Raw genomic sequence first — 14,368 nt, forward strand, 5'->3', positions numbered from 1 at the left:
GTCACAGGAGATCTGTTCTTTTACGGCATCCAAAACTGTGGGCTCCATTACTTACTGTAAAGTAATAGGAATTGGCCATTTTTTTCCACAATTGGCCTTGCTTATTTAAAGGTCAAGTAGAGAAACTCTTTGCTGCCTTATTGAGGCGCTATCAAATGACTTGTTTTAATTCTTTGACCTTTCCTTGCATCGCCCTGTTTTTATATTGGAGGTTGGTGCAGTTCTCTTTATCTTCCACTGACTTATCCGAGTTCCAGTGAGGTCAACAACTCCCGTCTCCTCTGCATTCCTCAGTCCTGCATTTTTATCATTACTTCAGAGAGATTAGACTCCTTCACAGCAATGCTGTAAGGGCCCTTCATAAGAGGAATTTCCTGCAGCTAAGGCCTTAAAGACAAAAAAAGCTATAGCAGGACTATGAGGGTCCTTGGATGCCTACAGTTCCTCAAGAAATCAGCAGCAGCACAGTCTGCAGCCTATTGTAGTGCCTTCATAAAGGTCGTCTTGCACTCAGTTCAAGTGTTTATGACAGATGACTGTTGCCTTAAATTCCATTTAGTATACTCCGACATTATTTATTACAACAGGGTGTTACAGACACTTCAGTCTCACTTGATTTCACAGACTCGGAGGAATTTAGGGATTCTGCTACTTCTCAAAGTTGAAGCAATAAAGCACGGTGAGGACTAATCACCATCCTCTAGAATGAAATAAGTAAAATTATCCAACTTCTTTCCTAGGGTCTCTACTTGCTTCTCATAAGCTGTGTATGAACCTCTTGAGGACCAAAGGCTGTCAACAATGCTGGAAGTCAACTACTACAAGAGCTTATAGCAGAGTATGAGACCCAAGAGAAACATTTATTTTTGGCAAAAATACTCACTATATTCTCATGTTGCTGCCAGTTTTCGAAGGCACGTCATTGCTTATTAAGGTGAACCCAGGAGATCGCTATTCAGCTCAGGGATATGTAATCAGTCAAAAAGATGGTGACTGACCTTATGGTGCCCGAAGGCATTGGTATAGCTAAGGTGACAAAAGGGTGTTCTTTTACATCAAGTTAGCTCAACTGAAATTACATAAGTATATAAGGTAACACCCAACAGCACTGGTATCTGCTAAGAAGCTGCTGTTGAACTGAACTGGTATCACGCATTAGTTGATGGGGCAAGAGAATCCAGTTCTGGCCAAAAAAAAACCTAAAAACTGGCCTATGGGAGCTGCTTTCCTTTGGAGAAGCTGGCATGCAACAGCACAACAGACACTGTCAATGCAGCTCCTCCTTCTGCTTGCACTGCTCCTACTTTGTGTTTGCTAATAGTCTTGGTTCTTTTGTGGAGAGCAGAGGACATTTTTTAAAATTATCTGCTCTATATTTAGCTTAAAATTGTCCCATGAAGAAAGACCCTTATCTTAGCTTGATAGAATATTGCCCACAGTGGTACGTGGCAGGTCTTTCACCTGCAGCTGCAAGGTGTATTACAGACTCTAATACTACAAACTCACTGTAAAAATCACACACGAGAGTCACTTCCAAGAGGAAGATCCACGCTAATCCAGCAAAGCCCTAAGACACGTTGCTACCAGGTCAGAAATTTTGATAAAGTCTATTCTTCAAATAGATACACCAGTAATTTCAATAAACTCTGGGACCAGTGTCATGAGACAGATTCATGCTGCACATAACATCCAGAGAACAAAATATGACTGTGCTGAGTAAAGGAAGCATGAACGGCAGATTGAAAGCATTCATGCAAAAGTTCAAGATCCACAGAGAATATCATCGTGGACAGTAAATAAAAGGCTCGACAGGAAGTCAGGCTGTGCACACAGGGCTAGATTTCAAGATGCTGTTGAGTATTTCTGTACATAATTTGTTTATTAGGTAGCCAATGTGATTTATAAGTATTGTGTCCTTCAAATTATTATCTAGCAAGAAGTGCAAGGGAACAGCTGTTTTGTGTCTGGTTAGAACCCTAGGTGCTTTCAAAGCACTTACAGCCCCTATGGTCCAAAACACATGGAAAACTTGCATATAAACTTCTGCTGCATTTTGCTATTACGTGAAGTTACTTATGAGGTAGAAAGTGGTTGTTGGAAGGGGGGCAAGCAGAGAGAGAGGAGAAAAAAAAAAAAAAAGAAAAACAAAGTAAAGGGCCACGATGTAATCCCAGGGATGAACTTTGGGCTGACACACTAAGACTGATGCTCAGAGCTGGGCAGAAGTAGCGTGTATCACCAGCAACTGTGCCTGTGTGAGAGCTTGGTGTGACTTCCTACACAAAAGATGGCACCATCACTTCTTGTACCACCCCGCCACCTGGAAGACAAATTCTTACTGACTCCAGGGAACATTGCCTTCTGCTGCATCATCAGCCACGGATGAGTCTGGCCAAGAACATTTTCCGGAGTGTGACAGTGGCAGGAAAGCAGAACATTTGTAATAAGGTGTTCCTGCCATTGGGATCTTAGTTGTTTCATAAATACACAACAATTTGTAAAATACAAACAGATAACAATTCACACCCACATCCACTCTTCCCCCCCCCTCCTCTTTTTTTTTGACTGACTAAATAGAATTATCTCCTAGAGTTAGAGTTTAATGTCTCATCCTTAGAATAAAGAAATTAAATATTTTTCTTGTGTGCCACCTTATAGTTTGGACAATCACTTCCTTATGAGATGCTGATTAACAGTGAGAAAAGTGGTAGTCTATTGTCCAGTAATTTGCCTTTCAATTTCTGATTCTGCAAATTAACTTTCCTACTAAATGAGGCGTCAGGCTGATGTCAATATTTGCAGGTACTCCACAATTATACTGTGCTTGCTAAATCACATTGCTTTAATTCAGAAGTCATTCTGATTCCCATTTAGACTACGATCCTGCTGGGTGCTTACTTTCCCTGTAAAAGTGTCGCATGCCCTCAGGTCTTGTGGAGTCAATGACATTAGAGATTACTCAGCTCCCTTCAGATTTGAGTCTCATTTATTTGGGAAAACCATAATTAGAGGTTAGGAGCCAGGTTTATACAATGTAGATTGTAGACATGTCATCCAGTTCTTGCATTTATGAATCTCCTCTTTTTTTTTTTTTTTTTTTAAACTGTTTTCGTAGTAGGAGATTTCAAGGTGAACCAGCACCTCTTGTTAAAATAATGTGTCTTAATTTTCTGCAATTTTTAGTCTCACTAAGGTGTTCTCCAGCTTTTCATCATCTGGGGGAAGGAACAGCTATCTAATCAGCTTGTCTGAAGGAAATGCCTTTTTAATGAGTCCAAGTCTCCAGCAGGACTCAAAATAGCAAGGCAGTAAAGTCAGAAGTGTTTATAGAAAGAAATTGCATTAAAGCTGCTGGCATCGTGGTATCTTGGAAATGATGACTGCTGATCCATCTACATGCCGTACCCATCTCAACCCTCCCTTCTGCTGTACACACTTGGCTGATGTGCATACTCATACTCCCCTTCTATGCTGGTAGATCATCAAAATCCTCTCCTGTCACCTCCCTCCTGTGCCAGGTGACCCACAAGATGTTGCACCAGAGAATTACAATTTCAAGGAAATCCCAAGGAAAAGCCTCTTGGCTGGCATCTTGGGGTTTCTTATTTATTTATGTGTTCTTCCTTGCTCTTTGAACATATCTGAAGTTATTCCTCACTTTCTTTACATCCAAGCTTTCTCTCAGACAAATGCGCACAGTAGGACCAGGCAGGAGTGCTGAGGAGACACGATTTATGCTACATGCAAATCCATTTTGGCAGCACATGAGTTTTCTTTTCATCCAAATAGCTTAAAGCAAATGAAAATTGGCCTTAACATGGCTGCACAGTCCCAGAGAGAAACCCAGATGGGTGTAGTTTGAGAGTGATATCCAAGACAGCTGCGTCTGACTTTAACTTAACTGGCATAATTTTGAATAAAGCAGAAAGCAGGCCTCTCAGGAACGTTATTTTCCAACACATAATGCTGCGCTATGACCTCCTAGCAGCCAGGTGGAAGCATCTACTCTGCCAGATGAAAGGGCAGAACAAGCATCAAGCCTGCAGACTGCCACAGGCGTGCCCCGAAGGTGGCTCTCAAGATGACATTCCTCTATAGCTGTCACAATTACACCAAATTAACAGTGATTTGCAACTAGCTTGGCACCTAGGACCAGAGGGCAAGAGAGAAGCCCTAATATCGCACTGTACAAACACCTGTCATAAAACCATAGCTGCAGGGAAGGGTGAGGATTTAGACACTTGGGTGAGTATCAAACTCTTAATAGCAGCTCCCAGTGTACAGCAGTGTCAAGGAGAGCAATGAAATAGTCGCCCTGCAGAAAATGCTCAGAGCCCTGCAATGAGCAGCTCTGGCAAAATAAATAAATAATAATTAGGGTTGTAGCACTGCTTTTGTTGAATTTTTTTTAATTCACACCACAGGATGGATGTATCTCCTATGAGACCACTGTCTTCTCTTAGCACCTCTCCTTGCTTTTCTGTGCTGCATCCTCAGCAAGAGCAGGCACAATGGGTGCCCACTGCTGCTCCAGTGTGGTTGAACTGGATGAGGCACTCGTTAACTCCCCGAACTGTAAAATAAATCCAGAAGGTTTGGGAATATGACTCTAATGACACCTGTAGAGATGCACATCTCACAGAAGAGGTTTCCACCAGCTCTACTTAAGGAAAGTCACTACTCTCCTGTTCTTCCTCCTGTTACCAACACTGCTTGATGGTTAACTTTGGATTTTCTTTCTAAGTTTGCACTTTTGCCCTTGAGGTGTGGGATTTGAGTTAAGTGCTTCACTAAAGCCATCACTCCTTCATAGCTCTTCTCCCATGCCAGTCATGACCCCCATAAACCACAGGTAGTGGTTCTAGATACAGATGAAATAAGTTACACCTGCCTTGTAACAAAACACGACTAAATAGCTAAATTTCATTGAGATTAACCATAAATGGGAGGGGAGGGGGAAGAAAAACAAAACAATTTAAACAAAAAAAAAATGTTTTAATAAGGATCAAGAAAACTTCAGCTGCTAAGGTTACCCAAAGGTGAAAGTTGACACAAACCCACAGGTACTCAACATGGAGATGTCCAGCAGACAAGATATAGCAAGAATGTCTCAGGGGAGCCAACTCTGTTAAGTCTGTAGTGTTCAACCTTATCTATGACAGCACATTGCCTCCCAGCTATCCAAGTGTTTATGAATATCTGACAGGATGACTGCAAGAAATTTAATTTAAATTATCACGAGGGGTGGGGAGGAATTGTTAATGCTTGCTTTGGTCAGAGAAATAGCTGAGAATTGCGTTGACAAAACTATTGAGCCCTAAGGAAAAGGGACTATTCTAGTTACAAAGTCCTTTCTGTGCTAATGATAATCCATGAACATTAGCATTCCACACATTAGTAATTAAAGCTGGGTCAATTTAGACTAGAAAAACTGTTTGGGTGTAACAATAATTAACTATTAAATCCAAACAGTTCACTTGTCCATCCCTAAAGCACTCGACTTAGATCCCTCAGGAATGCGGTGTGTTAAAAGTTCACAGGAGGCAAGCTTAGGTCTACTGAGGTACTTGGCTGGAGACACAAGACCTCCATTCTTTCTTCCAGCAGAGCAATACAGGAGGATTTTTTCTAACGAAGATAAGTGCAAGTGTACAAAATAAAGAAGAGAAAAAAATCCAGGCATTCTGTCTCCTCTGGACGGCAATTTAACTGATAATTGTATTCTGCTGCAATAAACTAACTAACCAGATGTTTCAGATAATTAGTATTAAAGTTAGATTTTTATAGCAGCTGTTTTCTTTCTGACAGGCAAGCAGTATATCTGCTTCCTGGACAAACTCCTACAACAGGATGTCTAAGACGTGACCATGATGCGTGATGGCACTTGCATATACATGTGTATATATATATATTCAAGAGCTTTAAACCATCTACCTTGAATAGATGCATTGAATAGTAGCATGTGTGGGAGCTCACATGGGTCACCAGGTACACATTTGGTGGGTTACATGTGTGTTTTCAGACCTTTATTGCCTTTAGCACATAACCGAGCATAAGCTGGCTCTGCCTCCAAAAGCTGACTGGCAAGACCAGCAAATTCCAAAACTTTATTTTTGCAGGGAATTGCAAGACTTTTCCTTCCATAATTCTAAATCTTCAAGTGTTTTAAGAGACGCTGTTCTATTTTCACCCATTAAGAAGTCCGTTAGATTATCTATCGTGTTTATAACGCGCTATAAAATCCATCTGCAGCAAAGCATCTGTCTAGCTATGTTAATTGAATTAGTCTCTGAATCTCCCTATCTGGAGATATGGAGATAGAGACCTTTCTAGCCTTCTAACACCAGAATTTTTATAGCAGTGGTCCCTAAATAAACAGGAAGGAGATAAGCAATTTTCTAATCTAAAGAGAATTCATGAAAATGCCTTTTTTTTTTTTTTTTTTTTGCATTTTTCTTTTGGTGGAAGAACCAGTTTTTCTTGATGGAAAGCTGCCGCCTTATGAATTGGCAGAAATGTGAGGATGAGCCCAGTTTTCATGACCTCATGCAAAAACTTTGGCAATTGAGGCCTCAGGTAGCATTTGATGCGTACCTCCTGAGGTGCTCCGTGTCTGAAAGACCGATACACACCTCATTAATACCAAGACCACCCAGCTACCAGACTGTTCTCCTCACTAACTGTTTGGTGCTGTTGCCTTGGGCCATCAGTGTTGAAGACCATTGACCTGGGACAGGTATTGAAACCCACTGTAACCCAGAAGTTCTAGAGAACTTGCAAAGAGCTGAAGTTCAGCATGCAAGGGAGATGTTGGCAGCTAATGAGCAAAGGGCAACAGCTGAGCATGGCAGGTTTCTCGTGGCTATCAGGCAATGGTTTGCAGTTCCGGGCTTGGGTAAAGGTTCATCAACTCGGGTGGAGACTGCTCAACATTAATTTTTCAGCATCATATTTATTGAAAGTACTATAAAAGAAGAGCAAGATAAAAAATCCCCCAAGCATTTTGGAAAAAGAAACTCAACAGGGTTGCTGGGTGAAAAGTAAGTTCCTTTATAATGCTTCTTTTGACTTCCCAGTGTGACTGGTGATGACTAGCTAATGCTGTGAGAAATTAGGATGTTCTTAACTTCCATTTTCACAGGCTTCTTCCTAAGTATTTAGGAGTTTTGAAGCCTAAATCATCCTTGAAAATGAAATTTAGGATCTAAATCGTGTTGTTACTTTTGAAAAACGTAACCTTGTTTCCACAGAAAACTGTTCTTCTCAAAGACCACTGTCATACCAGTACTGAACGGTTCAATACCACTTATCTGGGAGTTGAATAACACAAAAATATGTGGCAGCAGCCCCCTATGTACAGCCAGAAATGAACTGGAAATGTGTGCTTGAAGAGCAAAGCAGATCAGGTTTTGCTGTTACGTCAAGAAGGAATGCGATCTGTAATAGAAGAAGTGATGATTAGTGGTTTTTAAAAGAAGATATCTCTTGAAATTAGAACTCAACGTGGGGGTGACAACAAAAGCCATCATCAGAATGACACACAGCTGTGGCCACGGAGCACAGGCCTCAGATCAAAAGCTTGTCCACATGGAAGTGGTGCTGCAACACGGGACATCTCCTACTTTACTCTGTGTTGGCGAGGCCCTTCCTTGAGATCTGTGTGCTGTTCGGGATGCCAAAATATAAAAAGGATATAAAACTCTTAGAGAGTGACCGAAGGAGGGCTACAAATATGGTGGAGGGCCTGAAGGGCAAGGTGCACGAGATACGGCTGAAGTCACTTGCTTTTTTTCAACCCAGAGAAGAGACTGAGTGTAGGCCTTGTGGTGGCCTGCAGCTTCCTCATGAGGGGGAAGCACTGATCTCTTCTTTCTGGTGAACGGTGATAGGACCCAAGAGAATGGCATAGAGCTGTGACGGAAGAAGGCTCAGGCTGGGTGTTAGGAGAAGGTTCTCCGCCAAATGAGTGGTTGGGCTCCGGAACAGGCTCCCCAGAGAAGTGGTCATGGCGCTGAGTCTACTGGGGTTCAAGCAGTATTTAGGAAACGCTCTGAGACACACAGTCTGATTTTTGGGTGGTCCTGTGTGGAGCAAGGAGCTCCCTGGAGATCTTCCAAAAAATGCCCAAACATAGAGCTTTGTGACATGGTTTAACGGTGGACTTGGTAGTGCTAGGTTAAAGGTTGGACGAGATGATCTTAGAGGTCTTTTCTAACCTAAAAGATTGTACAATTCTATCCTTGATGGTCCCTTCTAAATCGGGATATTCCATGAACCCACTGCTATTTATTTTTCCCAACATGCGGTATTTATAGCGCCTCCCTCCACCCCTCAGCAGAACACGAAGCGAGGACTTCCAAGCCGGGGCAGCCAGGAGGAAGACGAGGGCCGGGCCTCCTGGGGGGGGGACGGACCTCACCCTCACCCCGTGTCTGGAGCTTCCAGCCCGGGGTTTGGGGGATCCTCCCGGGCTGCCCGCACCCCCAGCCCGGCCCCAAAACCGCCGGGGCCGCGTTGGGGCACGGCGGGGGAGGCCGGGCAGGAGGCGGAGCGGCCCCGTCCCGGCGCTGGGCTCCGCGGAGCCGCCGCCAAGCCCCGTGGAGCCGCCGCCAGCCCCGTGCTCCTTTCCTCCGCCCCTCGGCGGCGGGGGCGCGGATCCGGCGGAGAGAGGGAGCGCGGCAGGGCGAGGGGAGGAGAGAAGCGAGGAGGAGGAGGAGGCGGCGAGCTGGCCATGGCAGCAGCCCGCGGGCGGAGAGGCAGCCGCCGCGGGCTGCTGCTGCTCCTGCTGCTGTGAGCGGCACCCCGAGGAGGAGGAGGAGGAGGAGGAAGGCTCGGAGCAGCCTCGGGGGCCGCCATCCCGCGGCGGCGGCGGTGCCCGGGAGGATGCCGGGGAAGCGGGGCTCTGCGGGCGGCGGCGGTGGAGGTGGAGGCGGCGGCGGCGGCGGCAGCGAGCTCCCGGGGGCCGGGGCGCCGCGGCAGCGGAGGCGGCGGAGGAAGGTGTCCTGCTTCTCCAGCATCCAGCTCTTCCTCGTGTCCGAGTGCGCCCTGATGCTGGCCCAGGGCACCGTCGGAGCCTACCTGGTGAGTGCCGGCTCCCTCCCCCTGCGGGGAAGTTGCCGTGAGCCCGGGGCAGCTCCCCCCGGGGAGGGGGGCAGCGCACCCAGGCGCGTTTTTCCAGCAGCCTATTTTATTTTTTATTATTATTTATTTTATTTTTTTCCCGGCTTAAATGACTCAGCACTGCCGAGGGGTTCCCTGCCTGCCGCCCCTCTCGGTGTGCGGCTGGAAGTTGGGCTGCTCCCCGGAGCGGTGCTGTGCCCGCCGGGCTGTGCCCGGTGCTCCCCGGCAGCTTGCCCGGGTTGTGCTCGGTAAATAGCGGGGAAATCTGCTGGGAGATTCACCTCCTGCCTCCTCTGCTGCTCGTTTTTCCCCCTACTCGCTCTCCTTGCCCTCCCCGAGGGGTGCAGCAGCGCTAAGTGCAGCAGCCCCCTAAGTCTCCGCTGCTCGGCGTTGGGTAAAGAGCGCTCAAAATAAGTCCTCGCACTGAATGCTGAGCCCTTGTGCTGGATCCATGCGTTGGGATCTGGTGTCGGAACTGTAGTAGAAGAGTTGGAAAGATGTCCGTGAGGCTGGGCTCGTGCCTCCGAGTACACGCAGAGGGAGACAGCCTGTGACAAGCGAGCGGTGCTCTTCCAGCAGATGCGTGTAGTTGATTTAAATTTCTCAAAATAGCTCGCTGGATTTGAGAGTTAGAGTTTCCATGGAAAAGAAATGTATTTGTAATCTGCGAGGCTTTTTGAGGCCACATACGTAATACGCTATACAGTAAGTGTAAGAGCTCCACGTTCTGTACTTGTGCTCAGCATTTAGCGCTGCCGCTCTGGCACTCAGCTAATTATGTAAATTTGTACTGGATGTGATCTGTAATTTTTTCAAGGTATGTGGCTAAAATTAATGTGGTTAATATTCTCAATTAATATGCAATGGAAAATTGCAGTCACCTTCATATAATAAAGCGTGCCAGTTGAGTTTGGAACATGCTTGTAATTCCAAAGGAAACTGCGTTGCTTCTACTGAGCTAAATTCTGTAAGTCTGTGTGGTTAGAGGTGGGCATCACTTAAATTTTAGGAGAAATGTCTCTCTTTAGGAGTGTGTGATAATCCTTCATTACAGTAATGGCCAAGGAACAGCCCACTGGGGTGATGCCACTCGGTGGGCACCAGTATGCTGGCAATGTATGGATCTGCTGGAGGACTGTGTATTGGCACACTTGGCTACAGTGCCCCAACACCTGCCACGCAGGATGGGCAGAAAGCCCTGAGCATAGCATTTCCCTCAAACCCCTTTGCACTGCTCTCTCTTCACCAGCCTAGCGTTTCTTGTCCCGTTTTTCCCAACTCTTGCAGCATGCTCTGCACTGAAGTAGTGCACTTGCTGCCTCTTGCTCCTTTGGAGCGTTTAACGTACTCCAGCTGTACCACCTGGAAGATGTGCTGCCGTCACAGTTCCTAGAGTCTCAGCTCCTTCTTCTGAGGATTTAACTTGGCTACAGAGCAGCTTTCCCTGCCCCATGCCACTCTTAGGGTGCCTGGTGGGAGCCTGACATCATGCCCGATGGCCAGCCAGATCCACAGACAGTAACAGCCAACTGCTCTATAGGGGAAAAAAAAAAAAAAGAAAACTAAACTCCAAACAATCCACAGCATGCATAAGCAGTGGCCCAGCTGCACTGTGCAAATGTTTCTCCGCTCCCTGTATAATTTATCACCCATCATTGCAAATACCATGCAGTTCTCGATACAATGATCGGATGCAAATATGGAATTGTCTTTGGAGGGTGAATCCGTGTGAGTGCGGTGCCTACAGGTGTCGTGGGGGAGCAAAAGCAGGAGCTGAAAACTGCTTGGTGGAAAGTACCTAGGACCTAATCATTTTTGCAGACCAAGCATCCTGTGGGGCCAGGTGCTGTTCTCAGGTGCTGTCTTGGGAGAGAATTCAGTGGAGGCACTGCAGAGTTGCCCAGGTGTGGCTGCGAGTGAATATTAATTCACTCAGGCTCCTGGTGTAAGTCAGGGCTGTTAGGCTCAGCAGCCGAGTGCTGGGCTGCTCCCCGAGGGACAAATTAGCAGGCGAGACAAACGGGTGAACAAACAGAAAGAGAGACAAATAGGGAGATGCTGTGGGGGCAGTCACGGTGTGTTGTTCTGGGCAGTTGAATAAACTACTAATTTTAGCTTGTCAGCAGTGACCAAGTACTGTGTTCATACTTCTGCTTTGCTTGGCCACATGTACGACTTTCCCTAGTTATTTGCAACTCAGGAAGAGAAACCTTTCTGCTTTTTTTTTTTATTGCCTTATACGGCGACAAGTTGATTTCCTCGGTTTTGTTCGCCTGGCTCTGCACAGAGATGATGAGGGCAAAAACTGAGCTTGGTAAGGAAACAAGGCAGGGGCTCAGCTTGTTAGGAGTGATCGAGGAGCTCAGTTTGGGGCTTGGCTTTCAAGTCAGTAAATTTAGAAGTGGTTGTTCTTACTTCTTAATCTTTTTAGAGATGTAACAACTCCTTTTTCCCATGTTCTCTGCACAATAAAGTAGCACTGCCAGCCTGAATGTATGTACAAAGTATACATTCATTCATTATGTCGTTTTGAAGCAAAGATCATTCACTTTTATTTGTTCATAAAACATTGTGCTTGCCAACAGGGCTTTATAAATAATAAATGCTGATAAAAATCTATAAAGTCCAATTCTTTTCCCAGGGAACTCAGCAATGAAAATACCCTGGGATGCCAAAAGTGGACGCCTATGTTTAATTAGTGTGGTGTCTCTGAGGTTCTTTATGTGAAGTTTTAGGGGATGTTTGATCAATGCCACGTTCCAGAATAGTTGTCAATTATCGGGCTTGCTGCCTGCAAACTGCACGTGTTCCAGAATGACTCTGTGCCATATCCTGCATAGCTTATGCAAATGCAAGCCTGTGCCGCTGCCTTAATTTCTGGGGTTGTTGAATACACCCTATTATTTGCATATTCTTGTAAGGTTTTGTGTATGCGTTTATTTGGCTTCATCTAATTACTCCTGTGTGCTTTTGGAAACTTGAATTTCCCAGCAACTGCAGTGGCGCTGGGGAAGATGCTGCTATCTGCAGGCATTCCTGCTGCAGAAGTTGCTCAGGGTTTTAGCAGCAACTTTGAAAAGCCCAGACGATCTCCCCGGGGTTGCTCTCTGGGAGCTGAGCTCTGTGGACGAGAGAGCTGAGCATTACCTGGTGCAGCCGGGAGCGCCAGGGAAGGATGGGAACCTCTGTTTCCAGCCGGAGCCTTGTGCCTTTCGGGCAACTGCAGCAGTGTGATCAGTCATGCCGATGAGGATTTTGATAAGGCTGATTCACATACCTTGGCAACAGCTCCTTCCCATCCCCTCCCCACCCCGAATTCCTACAAGCACTGTATTTTGGTATATTTTCACTGGTAGTAGCGCTCCGAGTGCTCCTGATGGTTTATCGCTGAGGCATTTCATCACCCTGCCAGTCAAATCTTTTGCCTGGCCAGTGGTGAAATCATTGCTTTAGCAGAAGGCGAAGAGCTCTTGCTCTGACAGCCTCAGTTTGTGGAGCAGGAGCGCAATTTAATTTTCTCTCCCTAGCCTTTAGCCTCAGCTCGCTCCCGTTCAAACTGACCTAGTTGCAGGCACCCAACATCTGCCAAAGTCACGGGCTTCTTTAGATAAAGGGCACGCATATGGGAAGCACGTTGAGAAGCAGTTATTTGGTGTGCTCTGGGTAGCTGTTTTTACAGAGCTCCACTGAGATGTCTCTGTTTGCTGCAGCTTTGAATGCAGCTATTCATGTGCTTTATCAAGTGATAGAGGATGACCGGCCTGAGCATGAGATGGAAAGGAAAATAATTGGTCCCTCCTAAGGAGGGTGCCCCGGTGTTTGTGTGGGAATGAATGCCAAATTGTTTCTGGTTTTCCTGAATGAAAACTTTCAAGCCATGCTTAACCTCCCGCTATAGCTCTGTCTGTGCAGCGGTGTTCGGCTACAGCCTGCAAAACCCCTCTTAACGTATCTGCAGTAAAAATAGTAGCGTGTAAGTCCAGTTGAGATAGTGTATGCTTATATGGCATCTGGGACAGGCTCCTTCTGTTGGTCTTTATTGCTAGTGGGGTTTGGGAGAGTAATGAAGAATTTCAAATACCAAATTCAGGAAAAAGAAGCATTAGAGATAAATACAGAGGTCGATCGTCAAAGGGCACCTCCTGAAACAAATAGGGTCCTGTGAGATGGACACCAGGGAGCTGAGTGGTTAAGAGCAGAATTTGGATTTGGGATTTTTAAGGGGTTTTTGTGCACAACTCCTCCTCCCCGTTGTAAATGTTCTAAATACTGTTTTGTTTTGTTTTTAATGTTCTAATTACTGTTTTCCTGTTGGGAAAAAAAAAAATGTGGGGTGTAGTGACCTGGTCAAACTCTTCTTGAAGTTGGTGGAGCGGTCCATGTTGAGGATGCCACTAAAGGCAGTTTTATAGGAGCACTGCAGTGCCTCATGGTGTCCTCTTGTGTGTGGTCCTGTACAACCATCCCCAAAGAATGAGTTTGCCCCTGAGCATTTGCAGTCTGAATAGACTGGGTGGGAGAAAAGTTGCAGGTCGGGAAAACGAAGCAAAGGTTAAGCAAGTGATTCTGTGGCTGAAGCTGTTGGTAATGCTTCTGCGTAGGTAGCAGCAGCAGAATCCACGTGGCTTAGGCATAGCAGAGGCTGGCACAGCAAGGAATGCCAGTTTCAGGTGCTTCGCTCAAGTGACTAAACTGCAAGAGCATTTTTCCCATTGAATTTATTGTTTTTATTCAAGTATTTATTTTCCTAGAATAAGAATCTGCTTTAAAATATTGCTGTGCTTCTTTATTCTTTCCATCCTCAGCAGTGCCGAGTAATAAATTAGCTGTAATGCTCATAATTTATTTGTCGCTGGGGCATTTAAGGGGGGAAAAACATGGAGAGAAAATAAATGTTTTAGCGGGGATGAAGATTGCCAAGCATTGGCTGGTTATTGCTTACAGTTCATTTTTTCTTAATACATCTTTGCTGGCTATGTTATTTCTGGAAAGTTGTTTCTAGTATGCCTTTCCCATTAGAGAATATTGTCTGTTTTGCAGCTGAGTTGTACAGAAAGTTATTCTGAACTAGCTCTTTTCAGTACATTCATACATCTCTCAGAAGCCTTTTGATGTTTTTAGGGTCTCTAACTGGGGAGCGGAGAGGAAACCTGATCCAGCGCTGGGTTCTGATGCCTGCAGGCTCCTGTGTGGTTTGGGTCAGGAGCGTAGCGTTGACATATTAATGTTCAAACTTTATATAATGAAT

General features: G+C 45.5%; 1 protein-coding gene and 1 long non-coding RNA gene across 7 annotated transcripts in view; both read left to right on the plus strand.

The window, feature by feature from the left end:
• LOC110353786 (uncharacterized) overlaps positions 1–1,375 on the plus strand; it is a 59,346-nt gene extending 57,971 nt beyond the window's left edge. For all 6 annotated transcript variants that reach the window (XR_011811992.1, XR_002404761.4, XR_011811986.1 and 3 more), the window contains one exon: positions 741–1,375. This is a non-coding gene — a long non-coding RNA (uncharacterized lncRNA). The remainder of the gene's footprint in view (positions 1–740) is intronic.
• Positions 1,376–8,396: 7,021 nt separating this feature from the next.
• The window catches only part of SLCO3A1 (solute carrier organic anion transporter family member 3A1), a 129,096-nt gene continuing 123,124 nt past the window's right edge, over positions 8,397–14,368 (plus strand). Inside the window, exon 1 of the mRNA XM_038184934.2 lies at positions 8,397–9,081. Within this exon, the coding sequence (XP_038040862.1) occupies positions 8,884–9,081 (198 nt within the window). The 5' untranslated portion in view covers positions 8,397–8,883. The remainder of the gene's footprint in view (positions 9,082–14,368) is intronic.

The sequence above is a fragment of the Anas platyrhynchos genome, chromosome 11 (assembly GCF_047663525.1).
Source record: "Anas platyrhynchos isolate ZD024472 breed Pekin duck chromosome 11, IASCAAS_PekinDuck_T2T, whole genome shotgun sequence".
Lineage (NCBI taxonomy): Eukaryota > Metazoa > Chordata > Aves > Anseriformes > Anatidae > Anas > Anas platyrhynchos.